General features: G+C 41.4%; 1 protein-coding gene across 5 annotated transcripts in view; it reads right to left on the bottom strand.

Annotated features, from left to right (window-relative positions):
- SORCS1 (sortilin related VPS10 domain containing receptor 1) overlaps positions 1-25,960 on the bottom strand; it is a 425,391-nt gene that overhangs the window by 97,399 nt on the left and 302,032 nt on the right. For all 5 annotated transcript variants that reach the window (XM_064144430.1, XM_064144431.1, XM_064144428.1 and 2 more), the window contains one exon: positions 19,792-19,865. In XM_064144430.1, coding sequence (XP_064000500.1) covers positions 19,792-19,865 — 74 coding nt within the window. The remainder of the gene's footprint in view (positions 1-19,791; positions 19,866-25,960) is intronic.

The following is a 25,960-nucleotide window of genomic DNA, read 5'->3' as shown; positions in this document are numbered from 1 at the left end:
ACATTTTACGAGCATTTCCTTAATTGACACTCTTAATGATCAATATCCCTTCATTAATTAAGAGATTAATGGGGGGGGAAATCAGATCCTGAAACATTTTATCACTTTTGATCTGTTCCATTAACAAAAGAAACGACAGAGAGACTCAGAAAATTGCTATTAGTTCACTCTGAATTAACAAGCCACAACATAAAGACATGGAGTACTGAAAATAAGAGGTCTATGGACTCATGCTTTCTTTTCCACTGCTGAGGACCCCCTGAACCAGCACTGTTGGCCTGGACAACTCCCTGGGGCAGTGCAAATGGCAAGGAGTTTGATAGAAATTCTGAATTATGGCAGTACTGACTGCAAATATGTGCAGATTCCACTGTACACAAGCCATAGCAGCATCTCTGACAATCAGCCTTGTTTCTGGTCTTGGTCCCATCACCCGTGTCATAATCCCTGATTAATAGTACAGGTTTAACAAACAGTTTCTTCTTAGCCATCTGACCCACAAGTTAATAGATGCATGAGGGAGGAGAAGCATTTTTTTCCAGTGATGGACAAATTAGATGCTGCTCTGTTCAAAGTCTCATTATTTTGCAGGAAATCAAGAGTCAGGTTCAAACAGTGATTTAGACCTTAATTCACTTCCCACTGACTGCAATCAGGGGCAGCTCCAGCCCTTAATCATCATGCACATTAACTAATAACTATTATAAAAAAGTTAACAATAACAAGACCTTTTGTGTCCTGATTAACCCTTAGCTTGACAGAATCTCTTAACAATCCTCTAGCTAGAAAGGTGATGATTTTTTTTTCTTTTTCTTTTTTTTTTTTTTTTTTTTTTTTTTTTTTTGTTCTCCTTTGCTGCAGACTGGAAGTTTCAGAAAAGACTGAGCCAGCATTGCTTTCACCTCCTCCATATTTAATAACATTTATGGCAAGGTCTTTTTCTCCTAAATATTCAAGTTCCATTTAAAATCTATTCTACTTGATAAATGACACCAGGTGGGTGGGAAGGGAATAACTTCCTATGGCATTTTTCCTTTACCTGCTATCATCAGCAGATTTAAGGCCAATATGTTGAGCCTGCTAGTTACAGTTTAGTTCAAGATAGACAGATGTCAGTGACAAAACAGCTATAAAAAACTGCAGAAGGACTAAGCTTGTAATTGGCATACTGCCTTTTTATTTCTGTTTATTCAAGGGAGCTTATTTAAGCACACCTGGAACTAAGCTACTGCAGAAGGCAGAGCACAGCTTTGTCTGTATATTCCTCCTCCTGACCTCACAGATCCCCAGGGGGATGTGAACTCTCCAAAGAAACAAGGATTATATTCCATGGATTTGAACAATCTCTTCAGAGACACAAAGCAGTGGTATTCATCCAGCAAAGAGCTTGTTGCCCTAGTTAAAGCCTTTGAGTTTTCAGTGAAGTGCTTTGTGATTTTCCTCTCCACAGTGCTATTCTGACCCCAAGAAACACCTCTATAGCTTCTTAGGCAAAGATGGCTAATTCAGAATGAGACATCTCACTGACAGATCAGATGTGATTGTCACTGTTGCTTTCACTTGTGATACGAGCCAAAACCTATATCAAAGTCTTAAACGTCTTAAGAGTAGCATATGAACATCTGGACCCACCAAGCCCTGAGAGTTAGAGGGCTACAACTGTAGTGACCTGCATATTACTTACTGTCACACTATGACAGTGAGTACTGAGACTGCAGAAGCTTCACCTCGGGGTAGAATTAAGCCATCAATTGTGCCAAGGATGTACACAGCAAGGCTGGCTGAAACATGACTGGCAATAAACATTATTCATCTACTCAAGGTCTTCCTCTCCTTTGATATCTCCTAACCCCTGCAAATTAGAAATGTGATGACAAACAAAGACGACAGCTAAGGCCCAGAGAATCTTAGGGAGATCCAAAAGTCAAACAGGGTATCTGAGGTAGAGTCAAGAATCATATCCAGGTCTTCCTAACTGCTAGATCTTTCTTCCTACCTTAGAAAATACATATTCCAAAGCTTTGATTTATAAGGGGCTTAATTTACTTGTGACAGCACAAGGTCACCATCAGGCCCATAATATTAAATGATAACCTGAACAATTGGTTGCAAAGGACAGGCAAAATACAAATACATAACTACTCAAATCAATATTAGCTGTACACAGCTGACATATGGAAATGTATCACTCCCATCTGGACCCTGCTGAGAACTTGCTGATCAGAAAATGCTGATGTCACATTTCCTTGTATCAAGCTGTCTTGTTCCATGGCAGCCCTGTAATATTTCTCTATACATCACTTCATATCACCTGAAAAGCCACATCAAGTGACACTCTTCTAACCCAGTTATATGCTGTAGATATTCAACTGTGATCTAATCACACTCAACTCTTTTTGCAGGCAATGAGGAGAAACAGGCAGTTTCAAGCTGTGGATCATCTGAATGGGGTTAGATAAGACTTCACGAGAAGATAAACTTTATCCTAGAAAGGGCTGTCTCTCTCATTGAATATATGATGTCTGTATGTCTACAATACAGATACCCAAAAGTAATCTCATGGATTACATAGGTCTCAAAGCAGGTAACACCACAGACCTCAAATATGCTTATTTCCTACATTTAAAACCACTAATTACAGATAAACTTTGGATTGTAAGTAAATGGGAAAGAGAATGTCCTGGGCTATTTTCTCTCCAAGAGTAGAATCATAGAATCAACCAGGTTGGAAGAGACCTCCAAGATCATCCAGTCCAACCTAGCACCCAGCCCTATCCACTCAACTAGACCATGGCACTAAGTGCCTCAGCCAGGCTTTTCCTGAACACCTCCAGGGATGGTGACTCCACCACCTCCCTGGGCAGCCCATTCCAATGCCAATCACTCTCTCTGGCAACAACTTCCTCCTAACATCCAGCCTATGCTTTCCCTGGCACAACTTGAGGCTGTGTCCCCTTGTTCTGTTGCTGGTTGCCTGGGAGAAGAGAACAACTCCCACCTGGCTACAATCTCCCTTCAGGTAGTTGTAGACAGCAATGAGGTCCCCCCTGAGCCAGGTTAAACAATGCCAGCTCCCTCAGCCTCTCCTCATAGGGTTTGTGTTCCAGGCCTTTCATCAGCGTTGTCGCCCTTCTCTGGACACGTTCCAGCACCTCAACATCTCTCCTGAACTGAGTAATATTTTACATAGCTTACCTCAGCTCTATTACCTACTATACGGAATGCAAAACCCTAGGAGACATTCACAAATACAGTACTGATGACAATGACCATGCACACAAGATAAATGCTTTCTTACTGGTTGCACTGCACCTGAGAAGATGGCCTCTGTGGGAAGACAGACATATCCTTTTAGAAGCAGGGGACAAACAGTTCTTAAAACATCTGCTGGGAGTAAGGTGTTAGGAACTGCGGAATATACATGAGAAATCTTACATTTTTACTATGTCAACACTACTGACCATAAAGCTACACTACTAGTGGGTTTTCTTGGCTTTTGGTTGAGGGAAAAAGGGATCATCCCTGGAATCTGAGGGCAATGTACTTTTACAAGCATATTATTAAGTCCGTGACATCAGCATGAAACTAAATGAATAAATGTAACTGATTACAAAGAAATTCCAGTTCTGGCTGATGACTGGATCTGAAGGTTCTTATTAAAAAAAGCCAGATTGATTAACAAATACAAGCTTCCCACGTGGAAAGAAGGAAACTCCATGCTGGGATTTGCCATACATAACACAAATTCCTCAAACTCCTTGTTTCTAACTTGACACAACTGGCTCCTCTACTTCATTATTTTTCTGTCACTGCAACTTGGTCACTTCATAATCTAAGGATGGAAAAGTACTGCACATCTGACAGCTTTTAAAGCTATCTGAGCATCCTATGAAGAGAAAGGGTACAGATAAACAACACTTTGGGACCCATTCAGTTCCTGATTTCTCTCAGAAATTTCTCTAAAAATAAACAGCAGTTCAACAGCCATGCCCTATTCTGAGCAACCGCCAGCAGCACCTTCTTCTTGTATTCCACAATTCTATTGCTCCCTTTCAGCATCAACTCTCAAAGACTAACCACTAATACAGCCACAAACTTTTCTTCTTGCTGCAGTCTATGTTTCCACTTTTGTGGCAAAACTCCTTCATGCCCTTTGTCCATCACTTTGACCTCAGGCTTTCTGTAATAGTCCCTGAAGCGTCAGTAAACCATGGATATGATTGCAAAACTTTCTGTGTGGTGTTTATCATATAGTTTTGCCCAGTAGGTTTTTATGGTTTGTTGCTATAATTGTCTGATTTTTTTGGAGGAAAAAAAAAGGAAAACAGAAAAAAACATTTGGGGAAAATGATTCAATAAAGCCAAGGGGAGTCCAAGGCAGTGGCATCACTGCTTTTATACAGAAGAGGCTCACATTATGAAAAATGTAGGACCCCTACAGTCCTATTACAAAGTTGCTTCCTAAAATTTTAACCACTGTCAAATCTGCTAAGCAGTCATTTTCACTTGAGGGCTTCACAAATCGATACCACTGGCTGCAATGCAGTAATTGCAGAATTGCAGATTCTATACCCACTGTGAAAAGCAGCACTGGGAAAAGACCCCAAATCATCCTCTGGTTTAGAGCTAGGCTGAACTAAACAAAAGTAGTCTGGCATTGCCCACTACACAGCACACACTAGCTGGCATATTTCTGTAGTGACCAGCCCCTGGCCATCTCTCTGTCTGAAACATTTCTAAAACCTTGGCTTCCTTGGCCTGTCAGCTCTTCTGAGCCAAGGAAATTCAATTGAGACCCTGTTTATCATGGGGTTTCCACCCCTTCTTTTTTCACTTCTAGGGACAAAAGCAATTGTTTATGGATGCTGGGAACTGATGACGCATGCAAAGCAATCAGACCACTCAGGCCTGCAAAAAGGCATCATTGTGAGAACAGAAAAAGCTTCCACATGGTGTACTTAATTTCAAACTACCGTTTTGTGGAAAGAGAACTCAAAGCACCAGACAATACAGGCTCCATCCCAAGGGTTTGTGCACTCTGAAAAGTATCTTTGGGTGCTTTTGGTTTTGAATACTTGACTTCAGACAGTCATTCTACATCTGAGACTACATGGACAAAAAAATGATGTCAAACTTCATATTTATTCCCTGTATCATACATGCTCGTTGAGGGTCTTTTAAGCTGAGCAATAAACAACAATGTTATTTTACAGAATCTTCAATGTAAATATCACAGAATGAAAGGTTGGAAGAACAGAAATGGTACTATGCCCTTTTCACAGGCAGAACAAGTGTGAAAGTCATTCATTCTTTATATGGGGACAGAGATGTTATGCAGCTTTCCCATGTCTCAGGGGAAATGAACAAGTGCAGAATGAGAACTCCTATGACCATCCCTCACATTCTTTTGGGTGGAAACAAGTGCATGTTCATGCAGCAATGGATGGCAGATACATGACAGATAACAGCATGACTCTACTAAGCTGGGCGAAATATCCACAGAATCGTCACTATTTTGAGCTTATCATCACTGAATGAGAGTAGCTTAGATGTGGCTGCAGTGCAGTAGTAGCAATACCAAACAGAAAACTGACACATCACTTGGAAAATCCACCTTGACCCCTCATCATTAAAAATGCTCATTTGCCTCTCTGCTTTCTCTCTTCCACTTCCTGCAACCTGTGCCAATTCTTTCTGGACATTGGACTCCAGATGCATTTTGCAGATGTATTTGTGCTTAACATATGCATTTTGAGGTGTCTCCTGACTTTCAGCATTCCTTCTTCCCAGCCTCAATTCCAACATGCATCCATCTGAACATATGCACCTCACAGAAAGACTAACTGGCTGCAACAGACAGGTGAAAGAGAGAACATACTCTCAGAGATCCTTATGCCAAAGTTGTCCTATGAACATAAATATTCTAACAAGCTTTATCCTGTCACAATAGAGCTATAAAGTTGCTCTGTTCAGCACACGATAATGGCTTTGTAATTCAATTATTGGTAGAACTTGCCTTTGGGGATTTATCTTCCTTTAGCCTCAGCACTCATGCGAATCCCTTATCGTAAATCTTGCCAATGCAAAACCAGCTCCCCGACTGCCTCTGGGACTCATCCTGCCACTTCACATTAAAAAACTGACAGTTTATTCCAACTCAATGAATGCCAAGTTTTTTGTTTTGCTTTAAAGGACAGGAAAAAACCACAAAACAACAGTGGATGACGTTCATGGAGTCCTCAGTAGCATCATTTTTTTGGTTCCACTGATGCTTCCGTAATGCTCTAAATCCTAATTGCCATTCATAAAAATAGTAACATGTAGCATTGGAGCAGGGAGCCTTTTGTCCAAAGATACAAAAGTACTTGACAATCAACCTTTAAGTAACCTTCTCTGCATGCTACTGATTTGTTCAGGACCTATGGAAAAGTACAAGACCAGCACACCAGGTTAGAAATAGGAGTTGAGGATTTTTTTCCCTCCTCAGCTTTACTGAAAAACTCCACTGATTAGTCAGGAGCACAGGGAGCTCATTGATTTGACCAAGATCACACGGTTGGTATGTGGCAGAGACAAAAACAAAGCCTGAGAGTCCTTCAGGCTCTTTTTTTCCCTTCTACTACTATACTGACTCCATGAGGACTTTGCAGATACTCTATTCCTTTTTTTTTTTTGCTTGCAGAGGTCGGTGAATCTGCCCTAGAGAGTTTAGTGTGAGAGGGAAGTCTTGTAGTTTCTTTACTACATGTAGTCTCTACTACATGAAATTTTGCAGATTTTACTATTCCTAGGACATATTTGAAAGACTGCTTCCTAGTTTCAACATCTCTTAAGATTTTCCTGGTTTAGAAACAAAGGGTCAGATTCCAGATAGGCATAATTTAGCACTTCATTTCTTTCTATCCAGCCAATAAATCTCTCTTGACAGATTTAATTAGATTTTTGCCTGCCACATCTCTGTACTACTCTTTTCCACCTTGTCCAATTAGATACTGCACAATTAAACTGGCAGCCAATGGGCCAAATCCATTCTGTGTTACACTTTGCTCAGTTTGCCACCTTTTCCCTAGAACTAATGGAAAATAGCAAAGCACTGAGTGAAGCCCTCCTGGTGTCGCCCCACAACACTGACCCAGAATATGGGTAGCTGTTGCTTCTAACACTGAAGTAGATGAGGTGAATGGGGGTAGGGCCATGATTTCCAGGCCATGGCAAGTCACCTCTATTTTTGAAACCCTGAAGTGGGATTATCAACATCCTTCCACCCCATGATTGTCCACTAAACCCATAGCTTCAAGGACAGTAACAGATTAAGCCTTCTCCCCCATTGCAGCAACATCACAGCTCACTGTGGGAAACTCCAGAGGATGAACTAGGCTAAAACTCTGAAACAAATGGATGTGACTTCTCAGGGAGGTAGGTGCCTATTACTGGTAATGCTGGGTGGGAGCAATGTCTTAAATGAGAATTTAAACTCAATGGACAAAATACAGTTACCAGGACTAGATCTTGATTTTAAGATAGTCCTCTTGTTCTATATCTCTTTATCATATATTGCAGAAAGCTTAAGACATTGTACTGGCTTAAAGTGAGAGAAGGAAGAGAGTGTCCTCTACTTATGGCATCTGAACTCTGCTCCTTGTTACAATGGACCAACCCATTATAATGGACCAAACCTACCTGACTTACTGCTTCTCTTCCAGTACAGTCTATATCGGATCACTGTTTCCCACTGTGTTAAGACTCATGTTTCTGGCATCTGGTGGTGCTCTTGCCCAGTCAGCAAGTTCTGAAGGAAGCCAGGAATTCATTTACAGCAAAAGTGGAAAGTCAACTCTGGTAACACACTATGCTGCTCATTAAACATGTAACAGAAAGTAGAAATGAAAGCTTCTTGATATAGATCTAGACACATCCACAGCTAACTCACCTTCCAAGGGCTGCCCCTTATAGGTGCATACAGAACCTCTTACTCCAATGCCCATTGAAGATTGACATGTTCCAGGGTCCTGTGCAGTACTATAGCCTTCTTCTACTGAGTAACCCCAAATTAAGATTTTGAACCTGGTACATGGATCCCTGCCTACTTCTGCAGATCTCTAATGGGAGATGAAGCAAATGATAGAAGATGAAGCTTCTGGGACCCTGTACTTATTCATAAAGTATCTCTTTTAAGATAAATCAGCTGAACTGGGCAAATCAAGATGTATCAGCCCATGCATCAATCAGAACAGGGCCTCCCAGTCCCAAAAGGTTTATTCAGGTGAATGTACTACTTCTCCCTATTCACAACTGGAAGACAAGACTCTAAGGGGAGGAAGGGGGTAAAGTCAGGTAAGTGATTTAAAGGAGTCTTACTCAGTTATGACTTTTTAAAGATTCAAGTTACTATTTTACCCTCATCTCTAGAGTCCCCATTATAATCAAATAAAGCTGAAGAGACTTTTTCTCTTACATGCTGGAACTCTGCCAGACTAAGAATTTGTGACTGAAAAGTTATATTTCGCTCTGACAAACCTTGATCTAATTGTGAGTAGTAAGTTCTCTCTTGAGACTACTGGGACCAGAGGACTGCATTACTACAGACTCGGAGGACCAGAGGGCTATCAGGCTCTGCTGTGTAACTTTCTCCCTCAGCCTTGTTCAGGGAAGAAATGTATGTATTTTGGATCTCATTTTCTTAAGAACTAAAATGTAGAACAAATCCAGTGAGCATAAATAAGCTTTTAACTGCAACAGGACCCACACAGAGCTGACAAGTTTGGATCTCTGGAAGCCAAACTGGAATAAAAGCTGAATACTTAAAATTCTGAGATATTTCAGCCTTCATTTGTACCAGGAAGATAGAGTTACATTGGGGCCCAGATGTCTGAGAGCCATAAGCAGACATTTTCACTAAATCCATTAAAATACCAGTGGGATCCTTAGTGAACACTGTCAACAGAGAGCACATCTTCTTGCACTTTGGGTGGGCAGAACCCTTCTAGTAGGAAAAATTGTGAATATCTGGGGCACTGAATGGAGACAAAGTGCTCTAATATGTGTTACTCACCAACAGGAGTGTTAGCAGCATCAGCATTGTAAGCACCAAGGAAAGGCACAGTGGCAGATTTGCCCTTCATTCTAGCCTCTGGCAGTGTTGCTTGCCTGAAGCTCATCTGTCTTATAGAGGCTTATACCTTCTGTCTGAGTTTTTCCCCAAAGCCAAAGCTTCAACTGGAAGCAAATATGTGGTAACCAATTTAGGGGAAAAAAATAAAATAAAATTAAGAAATCAAGAAAAAAAGTCACAACTTTTGCCACTCCTTATTAGTTACTTAATTCAGATCTCCTGAAAACTGTCATAGGTCCTTCTGTGATGTGCCCTCCTGGCATGTGCCCATCTCCACCATATTTTGCTTTATTTTATAGATTATTTATATATTTTAATTAAGTTAACTCACCAGGCATGGCTTGCATGTTACATCAAGCAGATGATTTCTGGATAGGCCCACACAAGGCCCTTTGACACCTTCCACGTCAGGCTCCAGGAGTTATCCTGCAGTGATTAAAAGGTCTTGTCCAGCAATACACAGCATCCTTTGTAAACATCCCAGATACCATGCCAGGTAAATTGTCTCAGGCCCCTGGGTGAGATTGCAAATCTCATCAAGCCAAGATCTGACAAGAGCACTGAGACTGGATTGCTCCAATTTCTTGAGTATAGTGAAGTTTTTAAAAGGGCTTTGACACCATTTCCCCTTGATTTTCAGCTCTCTCAGTTGCTCCAATGAACAGAGTGCAGTAGTTTTAGAGTGTTAACTACCTCTAGCTTTATCCAAAATTATAAATTGTATTGGATGCAGAAGAACAACAATAAGTCTATACCATTCCATTCACTTGCTGTTTAAACAACGTCTGCTGCATAAACAATTTCCTTCCCTTTGCCTCTCTGCCTCTTGCTTCTTTTCACTCTCACCCTTTGCTTCTCTGCCCTGACTGACTTCTGCACTAACCTTGGCTGATAACAGCTGGGGCCTTTCTGGTTTTCTCTCTGGAGGGAGAAGAAGATGGCAGTTGGCCCCTTCTGAGCTTTGTCTAGGGGGGATTCCTGTGTTATTTCTAAGTTACAGAATCACAGAAACATTCTGGTTGGAAAAGACCCCCAAGATCATCAAGTCCAACCAATATCTGTACTCTACAAAGTTCACCCTTAAACCATATGCTCACGTGCCACATCCATGCAACTTTTAAACACATCCAGGGTTGGTGACTCAACCATCTCCCTGGGCAGCCCATTCAGTGCCTGACCACTGTTGCTGTGAAAAAAACCCTTCCTAATGTCCAGCCTAAACCCATCCAGTCACAGCTTGAGGCCCTCTTGTTCTATCACTATTTACCTATGAGGAGAGACCAGCAGCAGCCTCTCTACAATGTCCTGCTGCCAGACTGCAGCAGGCCTCTGAGTCATGTCAGGGCAATGAAAACAAACCTCTGCAGGAAAGGACTTGTTTCAACAACGGTATTATTCACCTTCTGTCAAGTCTTGATCACCCCAGGTCTGCATAGAGTCACCCTGTCCCATGGCTTCACAGACCAGCTTTCTGGAACCAGGTAATTGAAAATATATGTAAATAATTGTAAATATATGTAAATGCATTTTGTACATATGCATTGTATTATATGCTTTTAGGTTTTAGCTTGCTGTAAATGATAGAATCATAGAATCAACCAGGTCGGAAGAGACCTCCAAAATCATATATAGCTTCATTTGCTTCTAAGCATTCTGAGCTAGTCTGGTGATTTTATTTGTGGGTAATTTTCAACCCACAGTCAGGGCACTTCCAATCTAGTCTCTAGCTCCCTCTGGAAAAGAAAAGATACATTCTCTACACCACTGCTCAAAAGATTAACTTTCTTTGCCATTGTTCATAGAAGAAATACAAACATAGCTCTGTCTTCTCATCTGTCCTCCAATCTGCTTGTCCATTTATCATTTCCTCTCTTTCAGGGTGTGCATATCTTTTAATTGTTTGAGGGGAAAAAGTTGTTGGCTTCTTTATTATAATGTTTAAATATGTTTCCTTGTCTTTCTCATACTTAACAAGAGAGTAGATATATATCAACATCTCTTACCAAACTGATAGCTCCCCTGTAATTTCTTCAGGGTACCATTAACACGATGGACCCTAATGAAAAAGAGATATACCATGACACGTTTGATGTTTTTCACAGAGAGAGTGATTTGCCATTGGAATGGGCTGCCCAGGGAGGTGATGAAGTTGCCATTCCTGGAGGGGTTCAAGAGAAGACTGGATGAGGCACTTAGCGCCATGGTCTAGTTGATTGGATAGGGCTGGGTGTCAGGTCATAGAATCATAGAATCAACCAGGTTGGAAGAGACCTCCAAGATCATCCAGGCCAACCTAGCACCCAGCCCTAACCAATCAACTAGACCATGACACTAAGTGCCTCATCCAGGCTTTTCTTGAAGACCCCCAAGGACAGTGCCTCCACCACCTCCCTGGGCAGCCCATTCCAATGGGAAATCACTCTCTCTGTGAAGACTGGATGATCTTGGAGGTCTCTTCCACCCTGGCTGATTCTTGTGGTGGAGGGCCACACAGGCCCAGATGGCTGTGTTTACAAGTCTATTCCTGCCCGGACATGTTTGCCCCCCCGAAAGGTGTTTTTCTATCTAAACCAGGGGAAAACAAATTAAGCAGATTAAGGGGCACAACAAGCCTGGTGCCTCCAAGTCTGGCCTGCCCTGCTTGCAAGGCTGAGGTAAACAAGTTATGTAAGCTCACGCGCTTAGGGTGTGGGCCCACCTGAGCCCCCTCCATGTTTGGGGGTACCAGACCTGTGGGTCTCACCTTATTTGGCATGTTTTGGCCTGCTGCCAGACGCTCATTGGACAATATTGTGGCCAAAGGACCATCAATCTCGGGCCCACATCTCATAAATAGGGCAATTCAGTGTTCCTGCCACCCTCCTCCACCCACCGCTCCTAGCCTCTTTGTGGCCTCTGGGGCCACCGCCGCTGCATGATTCCAGCCCACGGCACTTTGCACCAGCCCGGGGGAACAACTGACCGAGGCGCTCCCGGCCAGCCGCCGCTCCAGCCTGCCGTTCCCAGCTCGGTCGTGCCCCTGGAGCCTTCAGACAGAGCACCCCAATATAATATCTGAACTACTCAGATCCACGAGGGTCAACAGCGTGGCTTTTGCTACCCATATTTGGGACCACAGAGACAGTGACTCCAACTAGTGAGTAACTGAACAATCTCGATTCGAACAGCTTAGAAATTCCAGTGGCTTTACCCGTGGCACTTTTATGCCACAAGACTCTCTCTCCAAACCTTTTCAAACCTCTACTAAATTCCTGAGTCCTGCTCTGTAAATAGATATTCTGTAAAATACATACAAAGAACGTGTGTAGGTTAACTGTATATAAGTTTGGGGGGGGGGAGGAATTCTCTTTGTGAGAAATATATAGACTCATAGAATCATAGAATCAACCAGGTTGGAAGAGACCTCCAAGATCATCCAGGCCAACCTAGCACCCAGCCCTAACCAATCAACTAGACCATGGCACTAACTGCCTCATCCAGTCCTTTCTTGAAGACCCCCAGGGACGGTGCCTCCACCACCTCCCTGGGCAGCCCATTCCAATGGGAAATCACTCTCTCTGTGAAGAACTTCCCTCTAACACCCAGCCTATACCTACCCTGGCACAACTTGGGACTGTGTCCCCTTGTTCTATTGCTGGTTGCCTGGGAGAAGAGGCCACCCCCCACCTGGCTACAATGCCCTTTCAGGTAGTTGTAGACAGCAATGAGGTCCCCCCTGAGCCTCCTCTTCTCTAGGCTAAACAGGCCCAGCTCCCTCAGCTTCTCCTCATAGGATTTGTGCTCCAGGCCCCTCACCAGCTTCGTTGCCCTTCTCTGGACATGTTCCAGCACCTCAACAACCTTCTTGAATTGAGGGGCCCAGAACTGGACACAGTACTCAAGGTGTGGTCTGACCAGTGCTGAGTACAGGGGAAGAATAACCTCCCATGTCCTACTGGCCACACTGTTCCTGATGCAGGCCAGGATGCCATTGGCTCTCTTGGCCACCTGGGCACACTGCTGGCTCATCTTCAGCTTACTATCTATCAGTACCCCCAGGTCCCTTTTCTCCTGACTGCTCTCCAGCCACTCAGTCCCCAGCCTGTAGCACTGCTTGGGGTTGTTGTGGCCAAAGTGCAGAACCCTGCACTTGGCCTTGTTAAATCTCATCCCATTGGCCTCTGCCCACCCATCCAGCCTGTCCAGGTCCCTCTGCAGGGCTCTCCTACCTTCCAACAGATCAACACCTGCCCCTAGCTTGGTGTCATCTGCAAACTTACTGATTCTGGACTCAATCCCCTCGTCCAGGTCATCAATAAATCATATGTTTGATCGGATCAATTCGTGGCAAGAGGTCACAGACAAGGAGGAAGGGGGGGGTTTGAATGAAACTGCATTCCTGCTTGCACCACCATCGCAATAAGATTAAGATAAGAGTAATTAGACTGACGAAGGAGGGAGGCATGTGGAAGAGATAGTCTTTTGCATATTTAAATGGAAATGCATTCCTCCTGGTGCCACCTTTTCTGTATAAGCAAATAGAAGAACCAGGACTTGGAAGTTCATGAGGAAGACACTTAAGCAAGACCCCTTACTTCATCAAAGATTACCAGAGGGACCACCAGATAAAAGGAGACCTGTGTGGAAGAGACATCTCACATTCCTAAAAACTGATAAAGAAAACCCAACCTTTTCTTAGAACTTAGTAAATATGTACTAGAATAGGGTATAAAAAGAGAAAACTGAAGGCAAAGGGTGTGTGTTGGGGTAGATTAGAGTCTCCCCTTGTACCCGGGCCTGTACATTGCTTGATTCCTGCAACTCTATTAAAGCCTTAACTTGCATGAACACCACTTTGTGCCTGTTATTTATGACATCTTTGTATATAATATTAAATTATTGTAAACCCTTTTAAATTTGGCCTCATATTTAATCCCCTAAGACCCAAACAAAATCCCTTCACAACAATTCTATGATTCTAGGAAGAACTTCTTGATATAGTTTCTAGCTGGCTTTCCTATTGTTTATTTTACAGTAATTTTAAAGACACTTATTTGACTTTATTTCATTTTTCCCCTCTTAGTTCTTCAAGGTTAGGTTATGGTCAGCACAAGCTGAGAATCTTTTCAGAGAATGTCTCATTTCAGTAACAATTAAAAAAAAAAAAAAGTGCATTTTGCAGAGATTTTAATGAGCTTTTTAACCTTTTTATTTTTCTTTTAGGGACCAGCTTCAATTGTGATACTGTGACTTACTGACTCTCAGCAAATGATTTCTGTTGAAGTCATGACTTTATCTGAGGACCAGAATAAAAAGATAGCATTTAATGAGCAATTCCTGCACATACAGTTTTGCCATATTGAACTATGTACACTTTGCCTAGGTGTTGGGAGGATTTATTTGCAATCACAGGTCATGAATTGGCCTAGATGACTGAACCACTTTAAAAATTCAAGTGGGGGGGGGGAAGGTAAAATTATTCACAATATGACTGATTCATCACTTGTGTCCACATTCGTATTCACTACAAACTACAGTCTTTGCCAGCAAAATTCCACCATAGGAATGTATGCTAAAAATCACTAAGTATCAGGAAAACAAACTCAGATGTATTTAGATAAAGCACTTATCCAACTCCTCTAGCCAGCATCTACTGCATTCTTTCTCCCTAATGCTAACTACATTAATAAACACTGTGCTATCAGTAATAATCCTTGTATATTCACTTACTGTTTCTGTACTACCCTGCTGAACTTAGACTGCTTACAGTACTTCTTCCAAGTAATTAAGGTGTTTTCATAGAGCACCATTCCAGAATTACTAAGCACTTTCAAAACTTTCATGTAACCTTCTGTCACAGTACATTTCACAGCAAAATCTCAAGACCCTGGCAGAGAAATAATTAAAAAACATGGAAATTGTTGATTCAGTGCAGAACTGCAGTGCCTTGGGATTGCATGTGCTGTGGATTTGTTTATATTTTCCATCAGACACAATATATAGCTGACTTTGAGTGCATTATTCTTAATTTATCACCTTTGCATACCTAGATAATGCAAGCAGATATGTGAAAAAATACCCAAAATAGAGCAATTATTAGAGGTGACAGTTTTACTGTAGCCTGCCCAGCACAAATGTGTCTTTATCATTAATGAGGGAGAGAAGATTTTAGTTTTTAAGAAAACTCAACACCTCTCATTTTAAAGTTTTATATCTCATCCCTCCTCTGATATCTTCCTTCACAGAGTGATGTTACAATCTCTTTTATGAAAAGTATAGATGAAAGGGTATCACTTGGAGCTGCAGGTGGAAGAATGAGTAAAGGAACAGAGGAGCTCTGAATAAACAAATACTCTATTTTCATGTTAATGACTCCCCTTAATAAAACAGAGGGCAGAAAAAACTAAAATACATATAAGCTACAAGTAGCTAAGTTGTCTCTACACAGAGTGTTTTCTCAAAATTATGCAGCAGGCATCAGCAAGTTGTTCTTCAGGGATTTCAATTTCTCTGAGGTGGTAGAGGAGGAGGTGTTTCACAGAGTAGCCAAAAATAAACAAAAGAAAAAGAAAATTCCCTTGGAAACAGATATGAAAAAACATCCAAACCCAAAAAATGCAGCTGTAAAAGACATTACAGTTTCTCTGACAGCATTTGCAGGCAGAGCCTTCTCAATACTAAAACTAGGAAGCTCAGTGGTGTTTACTCACAAGACTTAGAGTGAACCACAAACTATTTCCAAGACCACAAGACACAGTAAAATGGAAGTGAAAATACCAGTGAACAATCAGGGAAATTAATCTTTACTATTATCAACCATTCATTTAAAAGTGTTTAAAGTCTTCCAGACATTCCTTCTCTATCAAAAGGAGCATTGAGTAAATGCAGACTCAAGACTTTGCTTTGTATCTTTTTGATCTATCCCAGTGCCTCACTGTAAAGTCCCAACAGTTTAGAAGCAGACTGTGTTAGAGCAACAACTCAGCCTCCCTTAGATATCAGAACATAGCCTTCATTCTCCACAGGTATTACAATCCTTGTTCTCTGCATAATACAGCTGTGGCCTGCTTGATCCCTTCAAAACCATTTATGTAAAGAAAGGAGCAAGAACAGGAGAGAATATCCTCACAGCCTGCTTGCCTTAAAAAGCTGTGACTTCAGGACATTTTCCTTCAGTACTCACTTCTGCCTTCAAGAATAACTGGAAGTTATTCTTCTGACTTTTCAGGTTGATTAGATTCTGCATATTCCCAAGCCAAAATGTTTAAGAAGTAAAAAAACCACAAAACCAAACAACAAGCGAACATCCAAACAAATCACAGGGCACTGAGGAAAGCTGTATGCAAGCTATACATCAGCACTGGCTATAAAGCCCAGAAAGCCAACCAGATGCTGGGCAGCATCAGGAGAAGTGCAGCCAGCAGGTTGAGGGAGATGATTCTCCCCCTCTACTCTGCTCTGGTGAGACCCCACCTGGAATACTGCATCCAGTTTTGGAACCACTATTACAAGAAGGATGGGGAGATGTTGAGGTATGTCCAGAGAAGGGCCACGAGGATGATCAGAAGGCTGGAGCACTTCACCTATGAGGACAGACTGAAAGAGTTGGGGAATGTTCAGTCTGGAGAAGAGAAGGCTTCAAGGTGACCTTATTGTGGCCTTTCAGTATCTGAAGGGGGGCTACAAAAAAGCTAGGGAGGGGCTTTTTAGGATATCAGGGAGTGACAGGACTAGGGGGAATGGAGCAAAGCTGGAGGTGGGGAGATTCAGACTAGATGTGAGGAAGAAGTTCTTCACCATGAGAGTGGTAAGACCTTGGAATGGGTTGCCCAGGGAGGTGGTTGAGGACCCTCCCTGAAGGCATTTAAGGCCAGGCTGGATGATGCTCCAGCCAGCCTGTTCAAGGGTAAGGTGTCTCTGCCCGTGGCAGGAGAGTTGGAACTAGATGATCCTTGTGGTCCCTCCCAACCCTGACTGATTCTATGATTCTATAAAGGTGATGCTGTAGAAGTCTGGATTTCAACTGTACATCTGCACTTTGTTATGCTCCAGTTCCCATTTGCTCTTCTTGCATGGGGACTCAGCAGTGGCCACTGCAAAGGGCTGCTCTTTTGATTCAGCACTGCACTGCCTATTTTCTCCTCAGATACTTAGCTGCAGAGAGTTGGAAAAGCATGAAAAAAACCACTGTGGTGTACATGTTCTCAATTACACATGGACATCTCTGTTTTCTAATACGGATGATATTGAGGATAGACAGTGTCCATATAATCGCAGCTAACAGTACTCTTTTTTTAATCCCAAGGTCATGATGGTCCTATTAAATAAGCCAGAATGAGATGAAACACTTTCTCCACAAGTTGTATTATTTTCACTTTTGATAGCAGAAATACTGTCTAACTTACACTGAGGTGTGTTATGCAAGGGATATTTTCTTCAAGGTGAAAATACAGGCTAACAGTTTCATCTTTTGTTTATGTCTGTAGAGAATTAGGTGGATGGCTGGAACATCTTTTCATCTTTTCAGCTTACTCTTTGCCTTTGAAGCTCCAAGCCTAAGTTCTCATATTTGCTAGGTTCTAAGAGGCCTTCAAAGTTTGAGCTCCATGGAAATGGAAAATAATAGTTTTCATCATTATTCTGATTGCAGCCATCCATCAAGTCAATACACAACAACTCAATACTTTACATAACAATGGGAAACTTCAGAAGGTTTGGAGTGCAGTACTGGACACAAGGATCCACAAAGAGGGACATTTTGGGCAGCTTTCTGACCTTCATCAACAAACATAATTTTGTTGAACGTCTCAAAGATTATGTCCCAAGATTTCTAGGACTTTCTGCTTTTTTTTGTGTCTGTGTCCCAAAAGAAAAGAAAAGAGATGTGTGGGGTTGTCTGTTTCACATGAGATTTTGAAACTCTGTGAAAAGTCCTAAAGGAAACGAATAGGAATTATATACATATATATATGCTTGTCTATAAAGACACATACACCAAAGCAAGTTTAAGTTAAAAACAGAATAGAGTTTGTAAAAGCTTCAGCTAACACATGTTCTGAGGAAGGATTGAAAAGTAGCAGCAGCAGCAAACAAAATCTGTGACACATCCTTTGCAGACCAAATACAAATTCAACTGTGGAAGTAAATTTGACCCAGAGCTCTCACTTCTTTCATAAATTAAAAGAAAATATTTGACTGAACCATTCCTGAATCTTGATATGTTTGCAACCTGTGGTTTTGGCACAGACTTACAGGCTAAAAGCTACCACAAGGGTCTCATTTTAATCACCTAGCCCAGCTCCTTCAGACTTCAAGATTACTGTTTTATCAGAAGTTTCTCTTTCAGAGGTCAGATTTGCAGGACATGAGCCAAATTCTGCTCACAAGTGGACTACTGACTCCATAAAGAGCTGATGAGAAGTCTCACAGATTCATACCAGTGTAAGCAAAAAGCAAAGTAAGCCAAATTATATTAAAAAAAAAACAACAAACCAAACCTTTGCTTTAGATTATGACAACCATAATTGCAGGAAATCTCTGCTTCATTCCTTAGCTTTCTTTTCCACATAAGGCAAAGTTACACCGATTGCTACCACGTGACAGCACGGAGATGTCTCAGGTAAGAATTTCACAGCAAGTGTGGTCACAAAGCTTTAGACTGGTTATGCAGATCACTGCTGAATGCAAAAATATCTGCCTGCAATCAGTATCATGGGAAGAGAATCAAGTACAGCAGAATCACAGGGTAAATCTGTGATGACTAAAACTGAAGGAGATAGAACTCCAAAACCAAAGAAATTTGCTAGTAAAGAACTCCAGGATATATTTTGGATCTACATCCAGGGGTTATTTTTCAGTAGTTGTGGAGAGGAGAAGTGTTTGGATCTGAAGTCAAATCATCCATTACAGGCATCTTACATACTAAAAGCTGTGATATGCTCAGATTCTATCATAACCATGCAGACTATAGCCCTAAGTGAACTTAGATACAAACTGTATAGCAGAAGTTGAGGCAGCACAAAAGTTACCCTGTGACCAAGCTACGATGCTTCTTTAAGGTGACACTGGCATCAAACCTGAAAACCTTTTGCCATTGATGTAACTGACAGACATCTAAAGATTTAGCAAAAGAATCTTGGCTGATTCACACAGCTTGAAATCTGACTAGAAATGTTGCACTGCTGCTTAGAAGCAGGATCACAGAATGATTTAAGCTCAGAATGAAGAACCGTGGGTGTCTAGCTCAGTGGTCACTAACTTGCTTACCTTCAAGTCCTGGAGCAGATCTAACAGCCACCAGAGGATGTCCACTGTTATCCATGGCAGAAATGCTAATATCCTCAAAGACTGCAAGGCTTTTACTGGTCACAGGATCAGTATTTGGTGCAAATGCAAGTAAGCTTATGCTGAACAGCAGTGTTCTCAAACTCAAAATGTTCACAAGAAATTGCTGAACTCTAACCTCCCAAATCTGTTTTTTTCAGACTGTTCCTCAGTATGTTTCAGTCATGCATCATCCTTAGATTAAAGACTCCCATAAACACATAACAGGAGGAATCATGCCCCTGTCATGTAAGTTCTAAATTAACTTCAACAAATCAGCAGTGCAGATTACATTTGGACACATTGCCTTCAAGGCCAATTTCAGCATCTCTGTAACATGGAGAACCTGTTGAGGAAATAAGGATTTTTGGTCTTACCAGTAGAACCTGTTTGGTGCAACTCCCTCATGAAGAAGCAGCCATCTTCTGCCAAACTCCACTGAACTGAATAACTGGGGACAAAACCAAAAAGTCACAAATTACAGTAAATCACAAAACCAGAGAAATTAATCTGAAGGAGCCTCTATCACTTCTGAGATGGTGACTTTTACCTCCTTCAGTCTCAAAATGACATGCAGCTGGAAAGTGTTTGTGGTGTCTTTTATTGTCAGAGGCAATACTGGAATGTGTGACATGGGGCACAATTGGTATTACCTGAGAGATCACTGTATGGGTACCCAACAACCTGTCACAACTAAAATTTTGTGGTTGTGGCCAGCTGAGGAACTTCTCCTCTGCAATTGAAATTTACCAGACCAGCTCAGAAGGCCTGGAAGTAAGATAAAGCTATATTTACAGCAAAGCTAAATTTACAAGCATATATACACAATACATTTACATGCATTTACAATTATATGCAATTTAGAAATAATACAGAAAGCCAAACTTCCCCCCTGGACAAAGAAAAGAAACCCAGAAGGGGCCAACACCACCATCTCTTCCCCCTCACCCCCCATATAGAAGACAACCAGCAAAACTTATCCGTTGTCTGTTAGCCAAGGTTAGGGGAAGAGATTAGACAGGGAAGTGAAGAGATCCAATGCTCAGAAGCAAAGAGGGACAAATTGTTTGTACTTTGGCTTTTTATCCCTTTCAGCAAACCAATGAATGCTATAGAGTTGATCACTAATATTCTTCTACAACCAATGATCTGATGTCTTTTATTAGAATAATCCAATGAGTCTTAAACCAGCACAGTGGGACTCTTAGGTAGTAAAATCATGCAGTGTGGAAAGGCTGCCTTTTACTGTTTTAAACTTGTGGTAGACACCAAATGTACAACATAACATAACAGTCTGATATCCTGGTCTAGCTCTGACAACAGATATACATGGTTGCCTTCCTTGATACTATGTTAGAAGGTCATTCTCTTGCCAGTCAGCAGTAGCTCTCCTTAGAGAGCTTGTTCAGTTTGGTACCAAAAATGTTTTCTAACATGTTCAGGCTTCTCCTTCAGGACCGAATGACTAAATACCACAGATTACTTGTACCATGGAAATCTGTGAGTCTCCCTTTGCTCCTGTCCTTCTGCAAACAACACGACACCTTCTCCTAGTCTGGTCACACAAACAATATCTGAATACATCAATCACTTCAGAAAAATCTTTCCATGATAAATACCAAGCCAGACTGAGAAAGGTCATCAAAAGGGTAAGTTACAGGTATTATAAATACTTTGACATCTCTTTGCAGGATGATATAAAATGCTGCTGTTTTGGAGGACTTAAAACTGTTGGTTTTTGTAAAGGCTGCCATCAGGTAATTCTCAGAAGGGTAGTAGAGGGAGGGATCGCTTGGGTTCTGCCTTTCTTTTGCTGAATGTAATTTCAGATTTCTCATATGGAAGCAGTAAGAGGCAATCAGTCCTGTAGTTTTTGTGAGGATTCATCTTATTTCCCCTCCTTCCTGTGTTTAACACATTTGGACAGTCCCTTATTTGGGCAAGGAAGAGGTTGGACCCCTTTTTTGTCTACAATCTGCCTTTTCACACTATGATTACTCAGAGTTTCTTGCATAAAATGCAAACAATCTGAATCATTATGCCCAAACCTTGAAAAATATCTTTTTGTGAAACAAGTAGAGGCAGTGAAAAGGCAGGGAAGAGAAAGATGGAAGCCTGTGAGAGTGTCTGAGAAACAAAGAAGGCGATTTTGAAGGATGATTTTATGAATTTTGATGTAAGAAACTTTAGAATTTGGATGTAAGAAAACTTGAGATCTACTTCTTATTCCACATTACATTCTCAACACAAATGCCTATAGCCCCCAGTTTTCCTACTGCAAATTCTTGGAAAGACATGGAGAAACCAACTGCCACAGCTGTTTGGTAAGCAGTAGACCAGCATATGTTGAAAACTACTTTAGAATATGAAAGCTAAAAAATCACCTTTTTCTCATCTCTCTTGAACACTGTCAAAGAAGACAGAGGAACAAAGGTGGAGGGGATAGAAGGTAATGAAGGTGAGAAAAGGAAAAAGAGAGTTTAGCTTTATGGACAGAGATGGGTTCACTCTCAAAACCTCAGTGATGAGTGCTATTTTTCCTTAAGTGAAAAATGTTAGATTACATTTTCACTTGAGATTTTAGGATACCCTAACTAGACTGAGGAAAACTTTTATTTCTTAAAATTGAAAAAAAAATATTTTTGAACATTTAACAATGACTTTTGGAAAGTGTTTTGAGGCCACCTAATCAAAAGGTTCACCAATATAGGAGGTATTATTCCCCCTTCACATTAAAAATATATTTCTGTATCCATTTCTGTAATTACAGCAAAATTAAACAACATAACAACAATAAGCTACTGTCAGTCTATCTTTTTGATGTCAATATTTTCCTTTCATGACAAAGTAGTTTCTTCTGTGTCAAGTAATTTTCTTTGGCATACAGTAATTTAAGCTTTAATAGAGTTCTGATCATCCTTTAATGAAGAAAGGGAAGCAACCTAAACAATCCAGCAAACACCAATGTGTTTCCCCAGCAGGGATATATAGGATGTAAGCTTTCCAGAGACACTGATGTTCAGGTGGCTGAAACAATCACAGTATATGTTTCCCTCACTTTGTAGCTCTCACATTACTCTCTAGTTCTCCTGAGCACAGCTTTCGGCAGGTTATCCCCTCTGAATGTGCTGGTGATAATAACAGTAACCAGAATGAATTACAGCATGCAGCATCCTCCTCTATGTCTGCAGTCCCACTGCAGAGCCCATGGTTGAACCACCCCACCCAGCACCACAGCTTCCCACTGCCTCTTTCAGCACAACTATTCGAAGAGGATGTTCATCTGGTGCATCCAACACCTCCCCAGCACACCAGAAACTGTGATGCACAGAACTCAGGGAATCCTGCTGCCTTGTAGTGTGTGCCCTGAGCTAGATGTGAGTCAGACAAAAAGTAGAGAAATGCAAGACACTAAGTTTGTTCTTAAGGTTGAAAATGGATATCACAATTCTGTTCTTGCCTCTCGAGTTAGAAGCCAGTACACAGACAGCATGTGAGGAAAGGCAACAGATCTCAAAGTGAAATATCAGCAACCTGGGAACTCATATCCATTCATTGTCTTTGATGAGACACTTTAATAACCAGGCTTTAGAAAGGTTTTCCTCCTTTGCCATTATTTCAGCTACAATCCCAGCCTTCACTGACTCACAATAGCACCAGTATCACTAACGAATCTTTAGCAAAGGGGGAATTCTCCACCTTGTGTCACTCCCCACAAGATGAGTATTTCAATGAGTTTTTTTCCTGATTTTTTAAATTAAGTATCAGACATTTTAGAGTAAGTTTATTTAGCTGGACTAGGGGAAAAAAAGGAAATATTTGGAGGCTGATTTTTTGTCAAGCATCAGTTATGATACAGCTGGGATTAGTTTTCCCCTTTTAGCAATTATTGTGCTTGTATATTTTTTTACACCCAGCATCACATTTTTTGTTGCTGTTATAAAAGCCCTTTCTCTTCTGGGGCTTCTTGTGACAGACATGTGCATGCAGTTCCTTGAGAGATGTCACTGTATTTCCTTTGGCAAACACTGCTGTCTAATAACAATTTTCATTATCAGACTGAAATTAGATAATGCTCTTTGCAACATTTCTTTTTCAACCACAAATAGAAAAGGAATCTAGTACTAATTCAGTGTATCTTTTCATCTGAGGGCCAAGGAATGATCTGACATTTCAGTTTTCCCTAGGACAAAGCTGTTATGAAGTACAAATCTTGTATTGATCTCTCAGATTTGAACCTTGCTCACCAGACAATAATTCTTTTCTTACATCCTCTTCCTTTGTGTATATATTTTTCTATGTAATGCCTCAGTACTCAACAATAATTACCAATCTGGATTTGTTTTATTTTGCTTTTATAAATTCTAATATTATTCTCACCCTCTAATCTGCCCTGGTGAGGCCACATCCGGAGCCAAGTTCTGGGCCTCTCAGTTCAAGGACAGAGAACTACTTGAGAGAGTCCAATGCAGAGCCACAAGGATGATCAAGGGAGTAGAACATCTTCCTTATGAAGAAAGGTTGAGGGAGCTGAGGCTCTTTAGCTTGGAGAGGAGGAGACTGAGGGTAACCTCATTAATATTTATAAATACATAAAGGGTGAGTGCCAAGAACACAGAGCCAGGCTCTTTCTTCTCCATGATGCTCAACAATAGGACAAGGGGCAATGGGTGGAAGTTGAGGCATAGGAACTTCCATGGAAACATGAGGAAAACATTCTTCACTGTGAGGGTGACAAAACACTGGAACAGGCTGCCCAGGGTGGTTGTGGAGTCTCCCTCTCTGGAGATATTAAAAATTCACCTGGATGCATTCCTGTGTGATCTGGTATAGGTGACCCTGCTCTGGCAGGGGGCTTGGACTAGATGATCTCTCGAGGTCTCTTTCAGCCCCTAACATTCTGTGAAGTAGGAACTTACCACCTATCTCTTTTAGATGGGAAAACAGAAATGTGAGAAAAAAGGAAAGATTGTCCCAAGGTTACAAATACACTTTGTGGATGAGGAGAGACTCTCTGACACTCCCCTGCCTATAGAAAGAGGCTTCTCACAACACTGCACTACTGTCTTTGGAGTAGAGAAAGCTGACATCTGAAAACTGAGCTTCTTTCCTTATCTACCCCAAACAATATCTGCATGTTACTCATCCACTCTATTTGCTTCCCAACTTGTGTGAGAAACATTAAGAGCTGCTCACACATTTCACAATGATAGTGCAAGCTTCATCTTTAAAAATGCTTTGGCCACGAGGATGATCAGAGGGCTGAAGCACTTCTCCTATGAGGACAGACTGAGAGAGTTGAGGTTGTTCAGATTGGAGAAGACTTTGAGGAAACCTTATTGTGGCCTTCCAATATCTGAAGGGGGCTACAAGGAAGCTGGTGAGGGACCCTTTAGTGTGTCAGACAGTGACAGGACTAAGAGGAATGGATTCAAATTAGAGAAGTGTAGATTTAGATTAATGTCAGGAAGAAGTTCTTCACCGTAAGGGTGATGAGACACTGGAATAGGACACCAGGGAGGTGGTGGAAGCCCCGTGTCCAGTCTAAACCTACCCAGTCACAGCTTGAGGCCATTTCCTCTTCTTCTATCACTATTTACCTGTGACAAGAGACCAGCAGCAGCCTCTCAACAGCATCCTTTCAGGCAGCTGTAGACAGCAATCAGTTCTCTCCTCATCCTCCGCTGCTTCAAACTACCCATCCCCAGCTCCCTCAGTCACTCTTCATTAGATTTACTCTCCAGGCCATTCCCCAGCTTCGTTGCCCTCCTCTGCACTTGCTCCAGCACCTCCACATCCCTCTTGTAATGAGGTGCCCAAAACTGAACACAATACTCGAGGCGTGGCCTCACCAAGCTGCATACAAGGGGACACAGAACTCATCACAGAGTTCATCTGTCAGCAGAGATCATCTGTTGCAGCATGTGTTTGCACAATGTAAAGATTGCTGGGGCTCCTAGTAAATATTATAAACATCAAATGAATTATAATTGCAGACATAACAAGTTTTTCAGTAAAAGGTCCCACTACTCAGAATGGTGGAAATTAGAAGATTCTACCACAGTATTGCTAATATGTTTGGTTTTCATCCACAAAGCAGCACAGCAATCCAGGAGTTTTGCACTTCTGCTGCAACATTTCAACATTACACTGGCTTCAAAAACAGCTTTCAATGATTCATAGAACTGAGGAAATATTTAGATACAACTGATTGTATTCTACTCATTGCTCATCAATGTCTTATAAGTCTCTGAAGTGAAATACTATCACATTTGAACACCAGCATTAATATCAATGAAGTTGGTATTCACTTGTATGTTATACAAGGATTCAGAAGGTAATAAACTCCTTCAGTGGACATGTCCTAGTGAGCAATTTCTCTCATAAAGAGAGATATTTGTTTAAAAAACACAATCTTCTCACCAATTTTGTAGATAAAGGTAGCATATCTCCACTGAAAAACTATATAGAAACTTTAATGTGTAATACACAGCCTGATTCTTGAAACACCTCTCCTAAACAAATTGGTTTTTAGTTCTTGTGACT

The sequence above is a fragment of the Pogoniulus pusillus genome, chromosome 6 (assembly GCF_015220805.1).
Source record: "Pogoniulus pusillus isolate bPogPus1 chromosome 6, bPogPus1.pri, whole genome shotgun sequence".
Classification (NCBI taxonomy): domain Eukaryota; kingdom Metazoa; phylum Chordata; class Aves; order Piciformes; family Lybiidae; genus Pogoniulus; species Pogoniulus pusillus.
The sequence above is the reverse complement of the archived record's forward strand: the minus strand, read 5'-3'. Positions and strand labels throughout refer to the sequence as shown.